At 46.7% G+C, this 26211-nt stretch overlaps 2 protein-coding genes across 2 annotated transcripts; both read right to left on the bottom strand.

Moving 5' to 3' along the window:
- Positions 1-19613: 19613 nt before the first annotated feature.
- LOC124664068 lies at positions 19614-20381 on the bottom strand. The gene has a single exon (XM_047201670.1). It carries the CDS (start codon positions 20379-20381, stop codon positions 19614-19616), a length of 768 nt encoding a protein of 255 aa, XP_047057626.1.
- Positions 20382-23713: 3332 nt separating this feature from the next.
- LOC124664069 lies at positions 23714-24247 on the bottom strand. The gene has a single exon (XM_047201671.1). The coding sequence runs from the start codon at positions 24245-24247 to the stop codon at positions 23714-23716; it is 534 nt and encodes a 177-aa protein (XP_047057627.1).
- Between the last annotated feature and the right edge of the window lie 1964 nt (positions 24248-26211).

Genomic DNA, 26211 nt, shown 5'->3' on the forward strand with positions numbered 1-26211 from the left:
CTCTAATGAGTTGTTTTGAGTTTGGTGTGAAGGAAGTTTTCAAGGGTCAAGAGAGGAGGATGATACAATGTGATCAAGAAGAGTGAAAAGTCTAAGCTTGGGGATGCCCCGGTGGTTCATCCCTGCATATTTCAAGAAGACTCAAGCATCTAAGCTTGGGGATGCCCAAGGCATCCCCTTCTTCATCGACAACATTATCGAGTTCCTCCCCTGAAACTATATTTTTATTCCATCACATCTTATGTGCTTTGCTTGGAGCGTCGGTTTGTTTTGTTTTGTTTGAATAAAATGGATCCTAGCATTCTTTGTGTGGGAGAGAGACACGCTCCGCTGTAGCATATGGACAAGTATGTCCTTAGGCTCTACTCATAGTATTCGTGGCGGAGTTTCTTCTTCGTTAAATTGTTATATGGTTGGAATTGGAAAATGATACATGTAGTAATTGGTAGAATGTCTTGAATAATTTGATACTCGGCAATTGTTGTGCTCATGTTTAAGCTCTTGCATCATATACTTTGCACCTATTAATGAAGAAATACATAGAGCATGCTAAAATTTGGTTTGCATATTTGGTCTCTCTAAGGTCTAGATAATTTCTAGTATTGAGTTTGAACAACAAGGAAGACGATGTAGAGTCTTATAATGTTTACAATATGTCTTTTATGTGAGTTTTGCTGCACCGGTTCATCCTTGTGTTTGTTTCAAATAGCCTTGCTAGCCTAAACCTTGTATCGAGAGGGAATACTTCTCATGCATCCAAATACTTGAGCCAACCACTATGCCATTTGTGTCCACCATACCTACCTACTACATGGTATTTCTCCGCCATTCCAAAGTAAATTGCTTGAGTGCTACCTTTAAACAAGTCAAAATTTATTACCTCTGATTTGTGTCAATGTTTTATAGCTCATGAGGAAGTATGTGGTGTTTATCTTTCAATCTTGTTGGGCAACTTTCACCAATGGACTAGTGGCTTCATCCGCTTATCCAATAATTTTGCAAAAAGAGCTGGCAATGGGATTCCCGAGTCCCAAATTAATTAATAAAAATAGACACTCCTCCATGGTATGTGATTGTTGGACGGCACCCGAAGGATTCGGTTAGCCATGGCTTGAGAAAGCAAAGGTGGGGAGGAGTGTCATCATAATAAAACTAAAATAAAAAAGGCACTCCTTCATGGTATGAGATTGTTGGCAGGCACCCTAGGATTCGGTTAGCCATGGTTTGTGAAAGAAAGGTTGGAAGGAGTGCCACCCAAAAATAAAATAAAATGGGAGCCGCTCTTTGAAGGTTTGCCTGGCAGGGGGGTTAGAGTACCCGCTACCATTCGTTGACAACAACATACACCTCTCAAAACTTTATTTTTATGCTCTCTTTATGTTTTCAAAATAGAAGCTCTAGCACAAATATAGCAATCGATGCTTTCCTCTTTGAAGGACCATTCTTTTACTTTTATTGTTGAGTCGGTTCACCTATTTCTCTCCATCTCAAGAAGCAAACACTTGTGTGAACTGTGCATTGATTCCTACATATTTGCATATTGCATTTGTTATATTGCTTTGCATTGACAACTATCCATGAGATATACATGTTACAAGTTGAAAGCAACCGCTGAAACTTAATCTTCCTTTACTAAGAATTTATTGCTTTATGAGTAACTCTTATGCAAGACTTATTGATGCTTGTCTTGAAAGTACTATTCATGAAAAGTCTTTGCTATATGATTCAATTGTTTACTCATTGCATTTACATTGTTTCGAATCGCTGCATTCATCTCATATGCTTTACAATAGTATGATTAAGATTATGTTGGTAGCATGTCACCTCGGAAATTATCTTTTATCGTTTACCTACTCGAGGACGAGTAGGAACTAAGCTTGGGGATGCCGATACGTCTCCAACGTATCTATAATTTCCGATGTTCCATGCTTGTTTTATGACAATACCGACATGTTTTGTTCACACTTTATGTCATTATTATGCGTTTTCCGGAACTAACCTATTGACGAGATGCCGAAAGGCCGGTTGTTGTTTTCTGTTGTTTTTGGTTCCGGAAAGGTCTGTTCGGGCAATATTCTCGGAATTGGACGAAATCAACGCCAAACCTCCTATTTTTCCCGGAAGGCTCCAGAACACCGAAGGAGAGTCGGAGGAGAGCCAGGGGGCCCCCACACCATAGGGCCGCGCGGGCCAGACCCTGGCCGCGCCGACCTAGGGTGAGGCCACCCTGTCAGCGCTCCTGCGCCGCCTCTTCGCCTATAAAACCCCTTTCGACCTAAAAACGCAGTACCAATCGACGAAACCCGCAAAAACCTTCCAGAGCCGCCGCCATCGCGAAGCCAAGATCTGGGGGACAGGAGTCTCTGTTCCGGCACGCCGTCGGGACGGGGAAGTGCCCCCGGAAGGCTTCCCCATCATCACCACCGCCATCTTCATCAACGCTGCTGTCTCCCATGAGGAGGGAGTAGTTCTCCATCGAGGCTCGGGGCTGTACCGGTAGCTATGTGGTTCATCTCTCTCTCTATGTACTTCAATACAATGATCTCATGAGCTGCCTTACATGATTGAGATCCATATGATGATGATTGTAATCTAGATGTCGTTATGCTAGTCAAGTGAATTTTACTTATGTGATCTCCGGAGACTCCTTGTCCCACGTGTGTAAAGGTGACAGTGTGTGCACCGTGTGGGTCTCTTAGGCTATATTTCACAGAATACTTATTCACTGTTATGAATAGCATAGTGAAGTGCTTATTTATATCCCTTTATGATTGCAATATGTTTTGTATCACTATTCATCTATGTGCTACTCTAGTGATGTTATTAAAGTACTCTATTCCTCCTCCATGATGTAATGGTGACAGTGTGTGCATCATGTAGTACTTGGCGTAGTTTATGATTATGATCTCTTGTAGATTATGAAGTTAACTATTACTATGATGGTATTAATGTGATCTATTCCTCCTTTCATAGTATGAAGGTGACAGTGTGCATGCTATGTTAGTACTTGGTATAGTTGTGTTGTTCTATCATGCACTCTAAGGTTAATTAAACATGAATATCGAATGTTGTGGAGCTTGTTAACTCCGGCATTGAGGTGCTCTTGTAGCCCTACACAAATAGCGGTGTTCATCATCCAACAAGAGAGTGTAGAGTGGTTTTATTATGTGATCAATGTTGAGAGTGTCCACTAGTGAAAGTACGATCCCTAGGCCTTGTTCCTAAATACTGCTATCACTGCTTGTTTACTGTTTTACCGCGTTACTACTGCTGCGTTACTACTGCTTGTTTACTCGTCCCGGGCAAAGCACTTTTCCGGTGCCGTTGCTACTCGCTTATTTACACCACCTGTATTTCACTATCTCTTCGCCGAACTAGTGCACCTATTGGGTGTGTTGGGGACACAAGGGACTTCTTGCTTTGTGGTTGCAGGGTTGCATGAGAGGGATATCTTTGACCTCTTCCTCCCTGAGTTCGATAAACCTTGGGTGATCCACTTAAGGGAAAACTTGCTGCTATTCTACAAACCTCTGCTCTTGGAGGCCCAACACTGTCTACAGGAAAAGGAGGGGGCGTAGACATCACCCGTCCCGGCGGCGTGCCCGAACAGAGACTTCTTTCCCCCAGATCTTGGCTTCGCGATGGAGACGGCTCTGGAAGGTTTCTCGTAAAGTGGCTTTTTCGTATCGAAGATTTAGGTCAGGGGGCTTCTTATAGGCGAAGAGGCGGAGTCGGAAGGGTTACGGGGGCGCCACACAATAGGGGGCGCGCCCCCCTTGGGCCGCGCCGGCCACATGTGTGGTGGCCCTGTGGCTCTCCTCTGGTCCCTCTCGGGTGTTCTGGAAGCTTCGTGGAATTATAAGATGCTGGGCTTTGATTTCGTCCAATTCCGAGAATATTTCCTTACTAGGATTTCTGAAACCAAAAACAGCAGAAAACAGGAACTGGCACTTCGGCATCTTGTCAATAGGCTAGTTCCGGAAAACGCATCAAAACGATATAAAGTGTGAACAAAACATGTAGGTATTGTCATAAAACAAGCATGGAACATCAGAAATTATAGATACGTTGGAGACGTATCATTACGCTGGCGGCTAACCTCGGTACACTCCAGGCCATCGACGTAGGCCTGGATACGTGGCCCTCCAAAGGCAGACCATGACAGCGTTGTCACGGCGTTAGAGCTACGCCGAGGGCTGGCCTCGGCATAGCCTTCTCCCCTTTTTTTCTTTTATCTACGCCAACGGCCAACCTCGACGTAGCACCTTCTTATTTTACTTTTTTTACTCCTAGTTATTATCTTTTATTATATTTGTACTTATTTATTTATTAGTATCAATTATTTAAACATGGTTCTATTTTTTAGCAATTGGACAAATTCGTACCCTCTGAATAGCCGTCTCCACGCCTACATGAAATGACATTGCGAATCTTGCCTCTCACATATGCCAGGTCGGAAATTGCGTAAGTGTTATCGCATGTGTGTGATGTTGGTAGATGGCATATCTAGGTCCGAGGCGTGACGTTGTTCGCACACATTAGCTAACACTTGGTAAAATCCTAGATATCTATGTTGAAACTCCCGCTACCGGTCAACCAGAGCCTATTTTATGGTAAAGTAGACACAACCTTTTTCCTTGTACATATGTCCTAAATAAACCAAAACAATAAAAAAACTCCGTTCGTAAACCCTCGTATGTTGAAAGCTATAGGGGTTTACTCGGTTTCCATTTTTTTTAGATTCTTAAAATTCTAAATGAAAATATAAAAGCAGGAAGGTTTTAGTTTTTGTCACAAATTCTGGATTTTATATTTACTTTTTAAAAAATTAAATAAATAAATCATTATGCATAAATTATTATTACTTAACCATTGATGTATAAGTGTTTAAAATTCAAAATAGTAAAGAGTTGTGATATCACGGTCTAAGAGTTAATATGATTGATATGATAGTATTATCAACAATGTTTCGTTTCTTTCATGGAAGCTCAACCAGAAGGAATGAATAAGTTTTAGCATGCTAGGGCTAGAAGAGTGTGAGATGGGTGACCAAATTGGAAAGTTTGATCATGAGTGTAATTTGACCTAAGATTAAGTGTAGTTAGAGTTAAAATGATCCATACGAGAGATTTAAAATATTTGAATTTTAAAAATTCCAGCCAGGGCTTCTCAGCTCACGTCATGCGTCCCTCTAAGCCGAGGGGCCTGACCATCGGCGTAGAGGCGACGTCCGTTAACAAACAGCGTGGCCCCACAGGCCTGCGTCGAGGGTCTAGACGCCGAGAGGCCATCCTGGCCATCGGCGTATACGGACTACGCCGATGGCCGGGTCTACGCCGACGGCCCAATGGCTCTGCCGAGGAGGATCTTCGCCGAGGATCTAAGCCGAGGGTTGCCCTCGGTGTAGGCTACGCTGATGGCCCTTGTGGCTATGCTGAGGGTTTCCGGCCATCGGCGCACAAGTCGATTCCTGTAGTGTTTGATTATGACAAAGAAACTTTTTTTATAAGATATAGCCTAATATTTTGTATCTATAGGATTTGTACTATAAGATTCTTAGAGAATTAGTAGGTACTATATAATAGATATATAATATATGTATATGTTCCTATAAATCAAACAACTACTACCGGAGAAAATATCATGTGATAAATCCTACATAATTTCTATACAAATCCTATAAACCAAAAAACCTGTACCGTGAACTCAACCTAATTTTGAATATGCTTATTTAAAGAGGACGAGTGGGATACTCTAAACTCTTTTAAGTTTTGACAAGACAACACTGTGCTAATTTATCCTTGTGAATCCCTCTCTGGTCACTGGTCAGAGAGATGTACACCTGCACACTCCTCCAATTTACTCCACCGTAACAAGCAAACAACTTGGTCCACCAGCTCTTTGCTCCTCCCATGACGCATCCGACGGTTCACAGTACATCAGAACATATCAGATGAAAATCTTTTGGTCCTGCTCGGTGCATGCACGGATCACCAGTCTACTGGAGTAGCTTTATCTGACTGAGAGAACACGCACGGTCTCCGAGGAGAAGCCAACCCAACTCGGCAACCCACATCACTCCCTCCAATGCCACTCTCTGCTACCACTACCCCTACCAGTCTACCACCACCTCCAGCTCACAAGAAACTCCACAGTACACAACCCATCTCCTTCCCCAACCCTCAGCGGCGACTGATCGACCCTAGTAGTGCGCGCGGAGAAGAGGACACGATGAAGATCCTCGAGTCGCCCCTCATGGGGGAGTTCATTGGCTACCTCAAGGCGAACTGGGGCGGCAGCTCCCGCGTCAGCCAGCGCCGCCGCCGGCTGCGGCAGCTCGTGGCCATGGTGCAGGGTGTCGCGGCCGCCGCCGAGGGCCGCCCGGCGGTGCGCGAGAGCTCCGTCAACCGCTGGCTGCAGCTGCTGCGCAGGGAGGCGCTGCGCGGCCAGGCGGTGCTTGACGCCACCACCGACCCCTCCGCCGTCGTCGGCTCCGCGAAGAAATTTCTTGCCGGCGTCAAGGCCTTGTTCGTGTGCAGCGCCGAGGTTGACCGCCTCACCGACGCCGTCGAGGCGCTCGAGCAGCTCGCGGGACCCGGCGGCGACCTCCACATCTTCCTCAAGGTGCTGCAGCTCGACGCCACCGCCATGGATGTGGACGACGACGGCCCCGTCTTCGCCGCCAAGCATTATGTCGACGAAGGGAGCTTCTCCGTCGCCACCGCGCCGGGCGCGAAGAGGAAGCGCGGCGGGAGCTCCGGCGTCGACCAGGCCGGCGATGGCAGCGACGGCGACGGAGATGGCGAGGCGGCGTCCCACGGCCGGGTCCTCCTTGAGCGCCCCTACGGCACAAAGCGGCGTCGGGCCCTAGCTTCCAAGCGCCACACCCGCTCCGGCCCTCCGCTGCCTGCGGGGCCCGGCCGTTCCGTGGCGGTGGCGGAGGCGATGGTCAGGGTGCGCCGCCGCATCGGGGCGCCGAGCCTCGGCCGGCCATTCTCGAGCATTTCTTTACAGTGAGTGAGCATTTGAGCCCTTCTCGTGCGTTTTGATGCTAGAACCTGGAAGTAATCATAAGCTCATGAGGGATTATGTCGACCATGTAGTACGATCACTTCTTGACCTGGGCAGAGTATGTTCAGTTAACTTGTGCTGTTAACTGCCAGCTGATGCAAACTACTTACATTAATTAGTATGCCCCTTTGTTGTGTTCGAGTTATGGTATTAATTCACTGATGCAATGTGACCGCCAGAAGATGAACACCCCTCGTTGCACTTGAGCAATTTTATGTTTCATCATGCTTTACAGCATGAACAATGCATCAGCTTGACTGTCAACATGAAGCTGATAACTAATAGTAGTCTCTACTGCATCCATTAGGGAAATGTGCTTTGTTTAAGTAGAATGCAGTGACGATCGATCGTGAGAAGCCCTATCCTGCTCTGCAGTCCAGTCGTTTTGTTGAGGATGAGGTGTGTTGTTAGATTGTGCTTCAGTTAGTTTGTTCAGTTATGTGCTGTTAACTGATAGCTGATGCAAATTAATTAGTCGCTTTGTTGATGTTGAGTTGTGTTTTTCCCGATTCAGTTATCAATTCACTGATGCAATGTGACTGACGGAAGATGGACGCCACTCATCTCATTCCAGCAACTTGAAGTTTGACCATGTCTATATTTCTTTTGGCTGATGTTTACAACATGAAATTGATACGTCTACATAAGTTGTTTTTAAAATGAAGTGTCATCGCAACTGGAATTCTATAGAAATCTGAAATCCAAGAATTCATAACAGAGGTTGTTTTTAGCAGAATCTGTACTAGTATGTTTTGCAACCAAGTATGTTGTAGCAGTGGTAAGATGGATGTATTGGTTGGGGAGGAGTGGGAGTTGATTGTAACATAGCGCAAAAATCCAGGTATGGTCTAGCAATGGTAAGAAGAATGCAAATGATTTTTTCTATAAAACAAAAAGGCACATTTATTCAGAGTTTAACAACGATACATCGTATATACAGTAGTACACTACTCAAAACTGAATTGGGTGGATCAGCATCCAAGCCTATCAGATTCCTGTCACAATCTAGCTACCACTTTGTTTGCCTTTCTTGGGTAAGAAGAATGCAAAGGTTAGGGTGGAGTGTACTTGCTTTTAAAATGAAATAAAAAATGGTGGAACGTGGAGAGTGAAATGTGTTTTTAACATATCAGTGTGCACCAAGAAACAATTACCGCTCTATTCTTTCTCCCTATCTTATAAAAAAATGCTATCGCTGAAGTGGGACAAAATGCTCCAATCTCCAATGACATTCTTGTCAGGGCATCTCCAGCGGCGCGACGCATTTCGGACCCAAATAGTCCGCTGGCGTCCGTTTGCGTCGTCTGGCGGACGCTAAAATGACCGCGAGGGGTGAAATGTCCGTTTGCGTCGGGGGCTACCTCTAGCGGTCCGACGCATTTTGGACATGCAAGTGTTTTTTTGGTGCTACTTCTTTTTAATTTTGTTGAATGATCAAGTTTTAAACGTGAAAAAGTTGTACTCAATGATGTCATGTTGGTCCAATCGAATAGATTATAGCCTAAACAATTAACCGGATACTTCAATCGACTAGATTCAAACATATTTAACATACAAAGAAGAAGAAATTTAAAAACATATAAACTAAAACTATTTTTTGGTCTTCTTGTTAGAAGGCCCTGCCTGGTCGTCGAAACTCATGCGCCTCTTGCTTGTCACCTCCTCGTCGGAACTGGAGGACGACGCGCCCGTCGAGGAGTTGAAACTGGAAGAAATGGCGTCTTCGTCGTCGTCGGTGAACGGACGACGACGCGCCGCCCGCGCCAGCGCCCTGGACTTCTTCCTTGCCGCCGCCTCCTGCGCCTCCAACCGGGCGAACTTGCTGTCGGAGTCCTCCTCCTCCTCCTGGCCCTCCTCCTCGTCCTCGGCGTCGCTGGCAGCGCCGCCTCCGTCCTCCTCCTGGCCTTCGCTGCCATTGTCGCCTCCGTCCTCCTCGGATCGCTTGGCGTCGCAGGGGATTCCCACCAATGCAGAAATCCGGGCGACTTGCCCTCGCTCTCCGAGTTGGACGGCAGCGTGTAGTCGCTCATGGCGTGCCGGTGTTGGAGAAGAAGAAGAAGAGGAAGAAGAAGGAAGCGGTTGAACTTGAATTACCGTACACGCGGGGGTTATAATGTGCGCGGATTAACGGCGGTGCGTATAACAAAGAGGCCGGCGGTTGCTCTTCCGCGGCGGTTCGGCGCTCCATTGCGGCGGTTGATCACCGCGGTTGCCACAACGGCGCGCGTTGTGAATTCGAGGCCGATCGAACCTAGGTCGCTGCCATGAGGGCCTGTGGGGAAGCGAGCGGACGCTCGGCGCGACCGCCGAGCGTCCGCGGAGACGCAAACCTGGCACATATTTGGGCCAGGTTTGCGTCTCCGCGGACGGTCCGGTCACTTTGCGTCGCCCCGCTGGAGGTGGTGCCAGACGCATTTCCGGTCCGCGCGGACGCAAACGGTCGCTCAGCGTCCGTTTGCATCGCGCCGCTGGAGATGCCTCATACTCGTATTCTATGTACTACATGACTTGCGATCTTTGTATCATGCGTATTCAGTCTGTGCATGAGAGCTTTAATTGTTACACCAATTATTATTAAAAGTTATACTTCCAAATTACTATAAAAGTTATAAGAAGTCGGTGGCGTGGCTGTGCCTGGTGGTGGCCGGTGAGTCCTCTGCGGCCCCTGCGGCTCCTCCTCCAGGCGGCTCACGTTGGTGGCCTTCTTCAGTGTTGGGGGTGGCGGCAGACGACTCGTCGACGGGTCTGTGGTACGTGGCGGCCTCTTCTTCCGCTGATGAGGTCAATCGGCGGGTGGCGGCGTGGGGGGCTGCTGATGTGCCTAATAAAGGTGGTTGTTCTAGCGTTCCTCTTGTGCGAAGATGGAGACATTTCTGAGTCCGGTCCTTCTTCATCTGGCCGGGGTGGTGGGTTCCGGAAGGCTTCGCCGGTGAATGTAACAGTGCACGTATGTCTGGAGTTCGCTGGATCGGGTGGTATTCGGTCGTGCGCACCCATGCTTTTATTCCGACCGTTTGGTTCTGAAGGGTTTGGCATGAAGCTCCGTTCTTTGAAGACATCAGGTGACATCTTGGTCCATGGTGAAGACAAAGAGGCGGAGAATATCATGAATGCCGGAGTGGAGGACTAGCAATGGAGGTCCGAGTCTTTGCGCTGCTGAGAAACTTGCTTGGTGTTTTGAGTTTCGCAGCAACAGTATGTAAGTGGGGGCGACAACACAGGTGAAGTTAGACTCTTACCTTTCAGGGTGAAAATCTAAGGTCTGGCATTAATTAGTTGTGCCTGGCAATGACCTAGTTGAACGCATTGTTTTGAGAGTGGGGACTATCTTCAGAGTGAAAATCTAAGATCTTTGATCGGGGACGACGACGCTTGTGCACTGTTTTCTTCTTGGAGACGTCACTTTTGAAGAGCCTGAAGTTCAGGTGTTATCTTGGTGGTGGATATATTGTTGATGTTAGGTCCGGATTGCTAGGACTTTTGTTTTCTTAGAGTTTTTCTTTCTTTTTTCTGCTGTGTGCATCCGTACTGCCATTAGGGTATTGCGTTGTTGCAGAGGTCGGATGTAATTGGTATCTTTTGATAAGTAAACTAGGACTTTTGTTTTATTCTCATTTCTCTCACTTAGAATGTGAAGATAGATATGATCGTATTTTTAATTATGTTGAAGCTATTGAACTTTAAACTTTTTTTTCCATTGTCATCCTACATATCCGAGGACGTGTATGGATTAAGACAGGGGATGATGACACGTTGTAAAAGTATCTGATTCCTTTGATGTCTTAGTATCATATTTTAAGTGTTGTTTACTATTTTTATACGTTTATGAGAACTAATCTATTAATAACATCAAAAAAAATCAAGTTTTCGTTTTACTCTTTGATGTGTACGAACTTAACGAGTATCCGATGAAACACTAGGGTACTTAAAGGGAATTTTGAAACCTAGGTACTACAGAATATGATTAGAGTTAGTCTAGCACTAAGTTACATAGTTAGCCGACCACTAAGTTACAAAAAAAGCTGGACGTGGAGAATTCCTTTATACTATTCATCTAAACTTATCATTTTTTCCTAAGCTACATATTTTCGAATTTAGGTATAAAAATTGGCACACATATATACATGCATCCTCTACATCCAAAAAAATATTTCAAATTTTTTATAATCTGAAAATATGAATTTTGTAGAGCGCTATAGTATTCAGGTTCCGTTGAACCTAGGTGCCACTACGTAAGTCTAATAGCTTGGCACCAGCTTATGTTGATGTTGTTAAAGGGCAAAGGGCCACGAATTTTTCAATAATAGCATGTATCATGTATGGCATATCTTGAGGAATCATAAGCACCCCAAAGGTAGACTTGCTTTAGTGTTGATAATTGGATTTCTCTTACTCTCCCAAAGTGTCTAAATAATTCTCCATAATAATAAGGATAATATTTATGATTTACATATATTTTCTCATATTTTCCAGATTAGTTTGATTTTCAAAATTTGGACAAAACTGCATTTTCTCTTTAAACTACCGCCTTGAATGGGCTCAAATTTCCAGTTTTATTTGGAATATACAAAATAAGGTTGTAGGATTGTCATGAAATCCACATATTATATGCATTCTATATATAACTTTCTATAAAAAAAACTTGAAGCAATTGCTTTCTCTCTCTCTCCCTTTGTGTGCCCTCTCTCTCTATACCCTCTCTCTCCGTCTCTCTGCGCACACGTGCGAGTTTGTGTGTGTGTCACGAACGGCTCTACATCGTGCGGAGGTCAAAAGCGAGGCTAAACGGACTCCGCCCAAGATTCTATCCGATTGGCCCGCATTTTTAGCCTAAATATTGGCTAGGTTTGCAGTGGCCACAGGCAGGGCGTGTCCTCGCATGTCTGCGCTAGATTGCATTGGGCCTGCTTGTTAGCATCCGAGGAGGTGAGGCAAAACGGATCCACGTGGCCCACCTACGGTCCTCTTAAATGAAGACTAGTCGTTCTCGAGGGATCCTACTTTGCAGTCCCCACTATCCCGCCGATCGAAACCCTAGCGCACATCTAGCTCGAGACCATGACAAAGGGAGGCGACTGGTTCCATCCTGGCCGCAACGACCATGATGACAGCGGGTGCCGCTTTGGTGGCGGTGGTGGAAATGGCGGCTAACGCTTCTTCCGCACGCCCGCGATGAGGCCACCTCAGTCGCATCCCGTGACGCGCTCGGAGCAGTGCATGTACGTGAAGGTCGAGACTGCCCGCCATTTCACGGTTGCCGGCACGCCTCTGCCCTGGCCTAATGTTCACCTGCCAGATGGGTTCCACCTAAATAAGGCATGGGTGCCGGTGCCCGCCATTCCCTCGCGCGGGCCTACTCGTCACCGAGAGATCCTGTGATGGCGCGCGTACCTACCGCCCGATCTGAGGCGAGACCCGACATACGACGTGGACTCGCCGATGTGTGCTTGGTGTTCGAGGCTGAACATGAAGAGCAGCGGGAGGGCATCGAGGTGCAACTTGAAGCCCTCAAGGACGATGGCGTGGACTACGAGGCGCAGGAGGTGCACACGCAGCCACTCGCGCCCAAGGCGCCATCGCGGGTGGCCATGAAGGAGGAGGAGGAGGCGCAACCGTAAGAGTGGCCCGGCTATGTCTTCCCCACGTTCTGCCCCCTGCCACCCCGACTGGTTGCAGTACCTCGGGGCGGCCACCAACTACATAGAGCCGCTCCCATGGGTTCCGCCGTTGGCGCCAAAGTCCTACTACCATTCTAGGTATGTGGGAGGGCCCATCGAAGACCCTCCAGAGGACGAGGACGGCATCGACTACAAGCATATGGAGGCCGAGCTCACTGAGGAGGAGGTCATCTACACGCCATGGTCACCTTCGAGGCGTAGGAGCGCACCAAGTGGATTGGCCGTGAGGAGGCCATCCAACGCTCACAGCAGGAGGCCGCACCGGCGCTGTCGCCTCCATCGTTAGCAGCTCAGCTACTGCCTCCTCCTCCTTCGGCGGCCAGTGTGTCCGCCGCAGATCTTCATCTACCTCGGCGAGGACTAGAAGCCGTCGGCAAGCAGGACTAGAAACTCCCGACGGAATTATCTATATGTTTTTTTTTCTTCTTTTTTTAGCTGTAAAACACGCCCTTTGTGGGCCCCTAATACATGCAACCTTTGTTTTATTTTTATTTTGGCAATCTTTTTTTACGGTTTTAGCCCTTGGGCCCCTGACACCTGCAAACGGACGACGACCTTTTTCTTGTCTACGGGTCGCCGCATCCGTTTTGTGGGTTTGGAGAAGGCCTTACCTAGATTATCATGCTTGTATGTTTCTAGGAAAGTAATTCCTTTGTTTAATTTGAGAAGCTATTTTTTATTTGAGATGCAAAAAGGCTTGTATATATGATGGGAATTAGTATATTTTTTCTATTTCTACACCAATTATAAAATAAACACACGTTATTAATTGATATTCTAAGCTCACTAAAATATGTATATTTCCCCATCATTAAAGCAGCAACCCAACTTTTAGATGAAAAATTCCTCAAAAACACTTTACACACTGAATATTTTTATAATTTACATATCAGTTATAGTCCCTCCATTCTTTGATATAAGTCATAGATTTTTGAGAAAAAATCTGAAATATAAGGTACATCGCGTTAAACCACTCGTACGGAGAATTGTTTTAGGAATTTTCTTATGTTTCCTTGTCTCATGCAAACTTCTCTATTTTCTTATGTCAATTAGTCAAGGGTGATCTCTCCCAAAACTGATGTAACTTTTCTTCCATGTACGTTCTTTACTAACTGTGTCAAAAATTATATGGCTTATATTTAGGGATGGATGGAGTCTATAATCATACACTAGAATACATTGTTATGATATTTATTAGACCGCAAGTTGTAGATATCCACACAAAGATATCCAAGATATAAAACAGTATAAAAATCAAATACATACACTATAATATACACAAGTGTCTTAAATTAATTTGCAGAGGCATCTGAAATAGAAGTATCATAAATTCATCTGTTGTGGCATGCGATTTGTGGCCTGGCAGTGTGGTAAACTTTACATTTGGGAGTGTACATTTTTGTGGTACATCTTACAATTGTGTAAGAAAGTACATCATGATGAATACAATTAGGTTTCTATATATTATAACTCAATAAAATAATAATTAATTAGAAGTATAAATTTTAGTATAAATGATATATTGATTTGAAACGTATGAAAGTATGGCAACGAAGAAAACATTAGTTGTTCACCTTTGTCACCCACGCACATATAGTTGTGTGCATGCATTGGATGTGGGTACAAAATATTTGGAATGCACCGGAGTCGGTTGCATGCGAGTATAAGTCGTTGGGATTTTAAATTGTAGGAATGGCCAAGTTGTACGAAAAGATATCTTTTTTTGTTAATATGTATGGTTATTTATCAGTGCAACAGATTTAAAGGTTTCATGTCTGTTTAAAGTCGGTAGGATCCCAAGAGATCCTATAACTAGCGTGTTCATGCTTGGATGGAACAGAGTAGATTTTTTGAGCTTGCATGTATCCAATGTACCCACACGCCCACTCATTTCAGATGTTTTAATTGTACCAAAATTTTCCAAAAAACAATAAGACACTGTAATCCTATAGTTGTGGTGACTCTCAAAGCTTCAGAGTGATTTGAGCACCACCGGCCCCTCACCATAAAGAAAGTAATGGAAGGGAGAGCAAGAGCTTCCTCTCTCCCATGATTCCATCCACCACTGGCCTCTGATGTTTTTCTGATCGAGATGTGGGCCTCCCCTGAAGAGAGAGCTTCAAAAGAATTTTCTAAAACAGTAGTCCATTTACGTTGGCTAGACCGGCTCGCGATGAATTAAATGAGGAGGGAGGCCTATAGGTGTTGCGGGAGATTCTCGGCCCGATCAACCAGATGGCTTCCAGGTGTACCTCGGGAGAAGCATCCCAGCAATGTTAGGTGAGCCATGACGTGCAGCGTGCGGGTGAAAAAAGGCCCAGGGAGATGCGGTGGGACGCCCGAATGAACTGGTACGTCTGTTCGCGGGAACCAACGGTGGACGGAGCAAAAACGCTTAGATGGTTCCATTATACTGTTACTTAATTGCTAATAGACATTGAAAAGGCAGAGCGCCTCTTAGAAAGTGTAATAGCCTAAACAGGGTGGGATACTCTACACACACATATTAGCTAGAAGATATTATTGTACATGGTATCCCCGTGGGAAATACAGAATGGCTCTCGGGTGCCACACTATATTTGGAGAAAAAAATATTTAAAAAAGTTCGCCTCTGTATCCTCAGTTCCTCACTAGCTATTTAGGCCGCTTCTTAAAGGCGTAATGTTTTGAAATGAAAGAATGTGTACTCAAACTTTCAAAAGCATTTGCATCCAGATAATTAAAATCATACAACTGCTGCCATAGAATACTTTTAGAAGCGTAAATCACAACTCGTAGTAGCTTATACAAATTAAAAGAGCAAACACGAAACTAGTTCTTCTGCGAGCTTAAATTAAGTACTCATAATCTAGAGAGATATCTCGCAGAAGAAAAGACGCACAGATAATTATTGGTGATGAAGCCGCTCACAATTGATACCACATGCATCTTTTCTCACTACTATCACCAAGCCGAGACATGAACACAGACGGCCAGTCCATCATCAAGGGTACTGTCGGCTCGCAGCCGAGACCTTCAAATTGTTGGCGCGCATCTTCCGTTGCCCCAGTTTGTAGATTAGCAACATGCAAGGACAAGAATGTGTCTACGAAGAGCAAGGTGTCACTCCGTTCACCAACACATATGGAAAACGTGCCATTCAGATTTTGCTTGGGTCGTTTGAGCTCAAGTATCCTAGTACGGTGCCATTCCGCAGTACCATCCCCGCTCTCTATTCCTTGACATGTCCAAATATCTATATGGTTTCCTTGCGGACGCAGGTGAAGCAACGCAAGTGTTCCGTCTGGGGCGATGCTGAGCTGCGGTGCAAGGGTATTGAAAGGGGGGCTTGAACGAATTAGGAGCTTCGTTAAGGAGACGCGACCGGTACCGATGCTCACATTGAGAGTGTAATAGTTTGAGGTGCAGCAAAAGAGCCAGTGTGCCGCGTCCCGGCTCACGACGGCGCTGCCCCGTCCGTGTGCATTCCCGATGTCGTCGTTGTGGTTAAAGCACTCCTGAGGCGAGGTCCAGCTCGGCTCATCAGACGAGAACATGGAAAGGTAGTACCGCTGCTCTGGGACATCCTCATTCTGGTTCACACCGTGGATCAACACTTTGAAGAAGGAGGAGTACCCTGGGGCTGGTGACGGCGGTCGACGCCGTCCGGTCGAGCACCAATCAGCTGCTGTTAGAACCGTGAAGCCGCTGATGATGAGATCGATGTTTGGCTTGAGCGGCGGGAGCGGCGGGAGCACGTTGCATGTGCCGGCGAGCACGTTGCATAAGGCGATCTGGTTGGGCTCGCCGCAGTCGCGTTGTGAGATCCGGACGAGGAGGAGGCCACGACGGGAGGTTAGCAGCACCGCGTTGTCCAAGAAGCCAGCGGCCTCGTAGAAGGAGCTGAGGAAGCGACGGCTACTGCTGATCGGCGATTGTGGTGCCGGAACAAAGACCGCCCTTCCACAGTGCGTTAGCGCCGCGAAGAATCCGGCGAGGGTGGATGAGTTGGGGGAATCTTCCGGCCAGCGGCGGCGGAGAAAAGATTGATCGACTATGAGGGAACGCAATCGCTTGCACGCCATGGCAAGACGGAAGAGCGCCGTGGGATCAGCCACGCGCAAGAGGATCTCCCGGACAAGGTCGTCCGGGAGCGTGATCGTGGTGAAGGCAGCCGTTTCCATCTGACGATACATAGGGCAAACGTCGTTGGTTAGGTTGTGGTCGAGGCGTGCACGTATATATATGCTTCTTCCGTGCGTGCTTCTGTCTTTGAACCGTGCGGTTGCTAGTTGTACTCGAATAAGAGGAAACTATGATTAAGTCCAAATTGCTCCAGTGGCCGGTGGTTTCCAACTTAGTTTCTGTCTTCTCCGAGCTCAGAACTTTCTCAAATGCATTTGTATATAGTATTAGGATTTGAAAACAGAGATCATGGGCCTAAATATGACAGTAAAATGGCAGAACTATGAGATAAGCTGCTGACAGCATTTTGGAGCTCACCCTGCAGATAATTCATCTCCTCATCTCAGAGCTTTGATAGGGCCAAACATATCAAACTCGTTCTCTAAAAAAGTTACCCGAGTTTGCAGTTCCTCTTCCTCCATAATATTATCCCATCCTTTCTCTGCATACGACCGATCGTGCTTCCCTAATTCTAGCCCACCACTACCTCCGTTCAAAAATAAGTGTCTCAGTTTTCTCTAGATACAAATATTTCTCTTTATCTAGATATATCCGTATCTAAAACAATTGAGACATTTATGTTAAGACGGAGGGGGTATGTAGCAATGAAATATAATTCTGCATTCGAGCCATGCAAATTCTTCATCCTGCAAGACTGGGCAATAGCAATCAACAATGGGTCGAGTTTTTATACAACATCATATTTTCAAAAGAGAGATTTAACACTGCATCATACAACACATTTATGTGTGTATCACATGACCAATCTAATGGCTAAAATTGAATAGGCCAGAGTTAGGCCCAAGGACAAGTTGGTACTAATTTTTGCTAGGAGTAATTGTATATATTTAATCGTAATTAATTGCCATGCCTTATCAGTGGACTAAGCCAATGCCCTACTGTAATATTTTGTAGAATAGTAATCTTGTTTTTTGTTAAGGGAAACAACAGAACTCTGCTGTGGGATTTTATTAATTGCCAACAATAGTAACATTGTTTATGAGTTTGCAAATAATAAAAGCCAGGGGTTCATCGACCCAATTACAAGAAACTTGAGAGGAAAAACTATTTCTAGCTATTTCATGCGCCACTTCGTTGGCTTTACTTGGGCAATGTCTGAAGGATTGTAAAATAGTAATCTTAATTATTAATAGGCATAACTTTCCGTTAAAAATCCATTTGAAGAATCTCAAGCGGTAATTTTCCTCATCCAACAAAGAACTCGTGGTGTCTGTCCAAGAAACAAGGCAGAATAATAGCGGATGGAAGGAAGCATCTTGGATACATGCACCCACCAAATTTAATCATTCGATGGCTCCACAGAGGATCAGTACCATCATACAAAAGTACTAAGGTTTTGATTGCGCATGTGTTCATATTTATTTTAGCTCTGAAATTCTGAAAAAGGGTGCAAATGAAGAAAATAGGTCTCGCTGGTTTCAAACATGAACAAATCATTTTTTTATTTGTTCTGTCACATTTTCTTAGGTAGGAATACAGCCTCATATCATCATCTGTTATTTCATTTTTCTCAGGTCCTGCAGTTTGACTACGGTAAAGTGCCACAAAAATGCTAATGCAGCTACCTAGAATCACTAAATCAATCATGACAATGGACTTTTTTTCCACAAAAAATCACTTTTTTCGAAATGGCGTATTCTTCGGCCTCTGCACGCAGCCTTTTATTAAAAGAGTAGCAAAAAGTAATATTTACAAACTACAGATCAGAGAGGGTTGATACAAAAATCAACCATCGAAATAGAAGGGAGGATCTTAAAAATCTAAACATATTGTATCTGATTAATATGCCGCCAAGTAGCATGGTCGAAAATATCCTGCGCAACCAGTAGCCAGTTGCATCCAATAACCATGCATTCCCGCTGATCCTCCGGGGAAAGGAAACATCATAGCTGGATCCAATGTACAGCCATATGGACAACCCGCAAATACTTAGATGAACCCTTCATGTTAAACACAATATCATTTCTATAATTCTATATTAACCAACATACAACTGAAATGCCAATGCGAATTTTAGCTTTTGTTTTGCTGTCAATACCAATTTTTTAATTTCCAAACATATTTGTGATATTGGTTGGTGGTGGAATATCATACGTAGCAAAAATGATTCTCCAAACTAATCTAGCAAAAGGACAAAAAATAAAAAGATGGTTCACAGTCTCTTCCGAGTCACAGAAACAACACTTTTTACTCCCGTTTCAGTTTCTTTTAGCTGAATTATCTCTAATTAGCAGCACCTTTTTGTTTAGGAACCACATAAATATCTTTATCTTTAGTGGGATTTTCAAGACATCGAGCATCATCATTCATTAGGTCTGTGTACTGGATAATTTCCATACAAAAGAATTAGGTTCATTGACCAATATAACCCCCATCAATCGACGACATAAGTGTATCCATGAGTTCCACCTAGTACCGACTAATCGCCGCGTGAAACTCATATTTATTGGTATCGTTCACAAGACATTTGCCACGGTCACCTGTTTCCATTGCGATATACTCTATTGCATAATAAAGAGTATTGTTCAACGAACGGTGAAAGACTTTAATTATATTGGTCTAACTGTATGTACAGATCAAAACTAGCCTCCTTACAAGATCATGACCTAGAAATACCATTCGGTGGCCGTGGTTAATTCATCCTGCCTATGTATGGTAGAAAAGAAACGGAATGATGCTCTAACGATAATACTTGGCCAAGATAGCATATCTCAACATCAAGAGGCCCTTGGCAGCTTCTCTTTCCTCTTTAGTGGAATCTATCCACAATCGAAGAGGTGCTTTGTCTTCCCTCCTTGTCCTCTCGAGGGACTTGCAACAGCCGTAATCCCGCTGGAAACCACCGTGGACACCGTCGTCCATCACGTAAAGCATATGATCTTCTCTTTCTGCACGACGGCTCTTTCCTCGCCTCTTGTGATCCCGAACGGCGGCGGCCGTAGCAGCAGGCTGCCGGGCGCGCTTAATGGTACACCAGGCGCTACCGCCGCTACCGCCGCCGCCCTTGCCCGTGAACAAGAAGAGGCAGCGCTGGTCTTCGTCCCCGCGCTTGCACGCGTACAGGTCGACGCGGTCGCCCTTGCACATGCCGCTGTCCTTCACGAACCGCCTCCACTCGGGCCCAAAGACCCGGTACGCCTTGTTGGAGTTGAGGTAGCGGAGGCTCAACTCCTTCTCCCGACCCTCCGCATCGAGCAAGGTGAAGGACACAGTGCGCTCGGCGTTGCGGCCGTCAACGTCGAGCTCCTCCAGCTCCGGGAAGAGCTTGGGGATCGGCCCGCCGCGCACCATATCCCTGAGGAGCAGCAGCCGGTTCTGCCCCGCGTCGACGTCGGACACCTCCAGCACCTTCCACAACGCCCACTCGGCGCCGTGCACGCCCAGGCCAGCCATCACCTCCTGATGGCGCGCTTCCTCCGCCGGCTCGATGCGCCAGCGAGAATCCATCGCGAGGCCGCCCTCCATTCGACGGGAAGCGTCGGTTCGTGATCTATCTGCTAGTATTCTCGAATGCCAGAATTGGTTACCTAAGCATATATATGTCGTTAGCACTTCCATATACTCGGTAGCTAGGATCTTTTAAATGGAATAAATCACCGATGTGGTTTAAACAAAGGAAAGAGATTTTGTCCATAACTAACCGCTCAGCCCGGCCGGGAGTCTAAATAGATGTTTTTCAGTTATAACTACGCCTACGTGTACGGTCTTACCCCGATCGATAACGAATGAGGTGCACCCGCGCGCAGCAAAGTACGTCTCGATCGAGCTGATGGCCGTGACATGTCTTGGGAGCTAAGTTAGCACCTGCATCGGCAGTGGCGGAGCTATGGGGTGGGCAAAACACAAAATATCTATACCTGGGAGGCAAAGTAGTGCTTAAAAATTTCTCTTCTAAGCTTTTTTAATTGGGGGGGGGTGGCCCCCCTGACTTGTACATAGCTCCACCTCTGTGCATTGCCCTCGATCTAGATAATTGCAAAAACCACCACAATTCACGAAGTAGTAACAAAAAATTCAATAGTTTTCAAAACTTTCGTAACTAGCCACTAGTATTGGTTGATAGCGTGACAAAAACGATGATTTGTCAGTAAATACAGGCTAACACCGTTTCTTACTGGCGGGACCCGCTATGAATGATGAGGTGGCACAAAATGTTACCACCGTTTGGCTGAACCGTTAAAATAGACATGAACAAACTATTAGACGTGGGTCTTAGTCTTCCTCCACCAACCAACTCAAACCTCCTAGAGCGAGGATGCCACCGACGGCGCCTCCGGTCATTGCCTCCATGCTAGAGCCGTAGAGCGCATGGAGGACCCGGCCGCCCCCAACGAACCTGCAACCCACAGTCCCCACCCCATCCATCCCCGCATAGTACCTATCCACATTCAGCTCGAGGCGTGCCACCTTGCTCGCCGCCGGAGGTTCCTATTCCCCCATATGATGCCACCTCGAGCTCCAGCATCTTTCCCAACCACCTCTGGCGCGCTGCTAGTTTGCAGCCCCAGTCAACCATCATCGCACGCCACAACGGTCGGACCACGAGACAACGGACAAGCAGACCTCGATCCACGCCCCTCCTTGATCCCAACAACGGTGGGCCTCCCACTCCATGCATCGAAGGGAAGCAGCGCCACGTCTAGCTTGACCTTTTGCGGTGGCAAGCGGCAGGTGGTTGTGCGGTAGTCGGCGATGTGGGGTACAGTATCCAGTGGGGTGGGTTGCGAGAGCCGACGACCTAACTTGGGTTCACGCTTGGCCTCCCAGGCGGATCCATCTAGCTCCGGATGGCTCTCCTACACCTTCCTAGCTCCTGTGTGACGCCACCATGGCCGGCCACGGTCACACGTCTCCCGCGCGCGACTAGATGCGATGGGCAGGGTGTAATGGGAATAAAAGATAGAAAAAATGAAAATGAATAAGAAAGGAGTATTATCTAGCGGTTGACTGGCCTTTGACCATCATCTAGTGCCACATCAGCAATAGCAGTGTACCTGACCGGTTAGAAATACTATTAGCACGGATAATTCGGCCGATCATTGTTTTTTGACACGGTTGTCAACTAATATTGGTGGTTATTTGCGAAAATTTTGAAAATCGGTGGGTTTTTTCACAATGTCGTGAATTGTGATGGTTTTTTGTAATTTTCTCCCCTCGATCGTAGTAGGAGGGTTTCGACGATTATGGGTTAGTTGGTCTCTCGTTCGAGTAAGTGATGCGAGGAGAGAAACCATGGAGCTTCGTGGCACGGGCAGTATATTGAATATTCTGGAACACAAAAGATTTACATACTGCTAGCATTGTTTGAACCGAATTCAGATTTTCCAAGCCCGTTTTCACAATGTGTTGTCTCTTAGCACGCTATTCTAGATGGTGTTGTAATTGAAAAAACAACTCAATGCATTGTTTACTTAATGGTGCAAGATTATATAAGACACAAAAAGTACATGTCATCTCTACTTCGTTAATAATAGCAAGTATGATCATATCATACGAAAAGATGCACGCACGCAAGAAGAACCATTCGAAAACCCCAAAGTAGGTGCGGCCTCTGGACGAGGCCGTAGATTCGAGGAGTGGCCAAGAGGAGACGCATAAACATACTCACGTGTGGTTCGTGCGGTTAGCGTAGAACATATAACAAGCAGTCGGCTCCTAGGGACCACAAGTGGTTGCAGAAAAGCTTTTTCAGCGGCCTGCCCCCGGATGCCTCTTATAAGTTATTATTCCTTAAGCAAATTTAGTTATTAAACATGAAAGTAAATCATGATCATCTCCAACAACTTATCTTTTCCAGGTAGAGCAAGTGAGGTGTTCCGTAGCATCTAATGAAGATAACAAGACTCGGGCACAAACAAGGCCAACATGCAACTACGACTTGCAAGGCCAACAAAGCAAACAATCAATATGTTTAATAGGATGTGGAAGGTAAAGGCTATATCATTGCTGCATGATATATAAGAGGATAGGAATGGAGACTAGACAACATCGTAATACCAAGGCTAGAATAAGAGAGAGGCAAAGGCATCAAAATAGGTAGCAAGGGGGATGCTTGCCTCGTAAAATATTGTCAAGGTAAAACAACAGAACTTATCATTCCTGAAATAAACTTCGAGTCATATCCTAGAAAAAAGCAAAGGTCTAAAAGAAATAACGGATACAACACTTGCAACTACGACAAAAGATTCAACATTTATGCATGACATGGAAAAGATGAAGCAATGCAAATTGTCCAGATTAAACGGAATTGGAATCTAGATAAACACAATTTGGTACCAATAATCCTACATCTACGGGATTTTTGTTACGGGGTGGTTTTACGGGATGAGGTGGATGAACGTGGGTGGTGCAAATCTTTCTCCTCTCATGATTTGAGGAACCGTAATCCATCCATGATTCTCCACGTCAGCCCGTAAGTTCGATTTTGTAAAAACGAGCCCGTAGATGTAGCATTGCTCATTTGGTACGAGGCATTTTTCCCACCATGCGCTCCCATTTCGCTGCAAAACGAGGGAGAAATCACAAGCCACAAAATTCAAAATTCAAACAGAAATAAGTCACAGTCACAGACCCACAGCGTTGCCCAGTTTACACAAGCATTACACCTGAATCAAATGTACACTTGGGGAAATAGATAAAACAAAAAAAAAGGTGAGACACGGAAGAAGAATATTTACCGGGATATCACAGAATAAGACAGGAGGAAATTGACATCATACATGCAAAAAAGGACACCGTGCGTGCACCGGCACCGGCACCGGCACCGGCACGACAGGGAGCTAGAGCTCGATCGATGAAGGGTCCTCAGCGATGCGTGAGAGGTGCGGGTGCCACGACGCGGCGTGGCTACCGGTGCTCATGCGCCGGCGGTGCTGCTCCTTCCTGTTCGTCTCCGGCGACCTCAATCCCAACCGACCCTCGACGTCCGCGTCCGCGGCCGCGCTGCCTTCCGACTTGCTGCGGACGTGCTGCCGGTGTCGTCTCCGTTCCTCCTCAGCCGAGCCGGCACTCGTCCTCTTCGTCTTCTTCTTGGCATCGGCAGGCACGGATGCCGCCGGGATGAGGAAGTAGATCTCGCCGCGCTCCAGCTCGGCCTCCGGCGACACGATGATCACGATCCGCGGCACCCCCTGCTGCCTCGTAGACGCGCAGGGCCTGCTGAGCACGTGGTCCGGGTGCGCCGCCAGGACCTCGCCGGCGGACACGGCCCTGCCGTACTCGTCGACGCGGCCGCTCAGGTGCACGATCCGTACCAGGTCCAGCGCGCCGCAGGGCAGCATGCACGCCAGGCAGCATCTCAGGCTGTTCCCCATTGACTCAGCTCAGAGTTGCTGCCTGCCAAGCTAGCTAGCTCGGCGCTTCTTCTCGGTAGCTCCCTGTAGAAGATATCTCTGTTCGTGCCGTGATGTGACGATCGAAGACGCATATAAGGAGAGGTCTGGACAAGGTGGCCGAGAAGAATAATGGTCACCGTTTGGTGAGGTGCCAGAGTATTAAATCTAGCGACCGATCGAGCCTCTAATCAAGATCGATCACTCATGTGTGTGTGCGCGTGTGTCGTCCTGGCCTTATCTAGATTCTTAACCAGTACTCACGCATCTAACATCTAACTAATTAATCAGTGCATCAGGGAAGAGCTAGCCCGGCCCCCATGTTCCATGATTAGTATTTCTGAGCTAGAAATTGAACTTATTTGTTTATTTTTATTTCCCCTCGATCGACCGATCCATTGATCTCAATAATGGAACAGCACACTGATGCGCACGTACAGCCATGCTGCCTTGCTGGACCTCTTGGCTGTATATATACATGCATGGCTCATCTCATGAGTGCATGGTTGCAGCATGACTGCATGAGTGCTGCAAGCTAGTATGAATCCACAATTAGATATGGGAGTTTAGTTAGGCATGATTATTATATAGTATTCAGATGCTTTTGTTAATTGTTTGTTCGTTTGGTTGATCGATCCATGACGCAAAAGTTCCATCACGTATTTGGACAGTCCGTGGGTCCGTTGAACATCCCCGTGTCGTCGCCTCTAAGGCGATCCAAGGGAAGACACCCTAGCATCACCAGGTCCTTTCCCATGTCCCTCCCCTCTGCCGTAGTTGTCGGCTCCGGCCGTGGTGGTGGTGGGCCCTACTCGCAAAGGGGAGGGGGAACTCGACTGTACTCAAGCGGCGGAGCAAGGAAGATGGGCGGCGTCCCTCCTTCCTAAGTGTTGGCATCCGCGCCGATCGCAAGGGGGGTGCCGTGATCGGTGCTCGAGGCGCACACCCTCGTACATCATTAATTCGGTTGGGCATCAGGCAATCGCGGAGGTGGTGTGCGGCGTAGGGACCTGCAGTTCTGGTTTGAATAACGTCGGCTGATAGGACGGTGGGATGGTGGAAGACGGCGACGAGGCCGGTGAGCAAGACAGTGGGCGACAACTGTGGCGCTCGTTGCTTCTCCTTCCCCGTCTAGTGACCCAATATCGCATCGGCGATCCCATCCAATAGAAACTAGGCATGTCATCGCAAAACCTTGTGGTCGTGGGAAGTTTAAGGCAGTCGTGCTTGAAGATCGGTTAGGCTCCAAAGGTTTTATCTCGCATGCTCATGTTGAGTCGAGATTGCCTTCCGGCTGTGGCTGTCCCAGAGAGTACTCGCGGTGGTTGGAAAGAAAATGATGATCCGCTAATCATTTTTAAACATAAGGCTCGACGAGCCCAGCTTTGAATTAACAAAGCCATCAACCGGCCAGGAGTACAAGGTAGCAAGCAACAAAGAAAAAAGAAAAGAAGAGAAAAACTGGGGATACCAGCTCTAGATACAAGCCCAGGTGGTGAAGAGCTAAAGCCTACTACAAAGAAACAAGCAGACCAGGGCTAAGCCCTAAACTACAGGATCTCCAAGAGCGCCCAAGACTTCAGCAAAACACCGGCGGCTCAGCTTGAGACCCCAAGCCCCGAGCCGCCACTCCGCGGATCCGAACCATGCAGGACTAGCACACCGAGCATCCTGTCGAAACGAGAGGACCACCAACACCCCGAGATCTGGCTAACTACGCTAGTGAAGCCGGCGAAACTCCGAGCTCGAAGGGGAAGCTTCATGACAGCGCCTCCAGGAAGGAAAATGGCGCTCGCGAGCGTCATCGTTGTCGGCACAGGCCAGCTGTGCAATGCTTTCGCGGAGGCTTCGGCACCCACCCCAAGAGAACGCCTAAGTCTCAGAGCATGCCAATCACGACAAACCACCAGCTGTTGAAGAACACCGGGGTGCCTCCTGCCACGACG

The sequence above is a fragment of the Lolium rigidum genome, chromosome 6, assembly GCF_022539505.1.
Source record: "Lolium rigidum isolate FL_2022 chromosome 6, APGP_CSIRO_Lrig_0.1, whole genome shotgun sequence".
NCBI lineage: Eukaryota > Viridiplantae > Streptophyta > Magnoliopsida > Poales > Poaceae > Lolium > Lolium rigidum.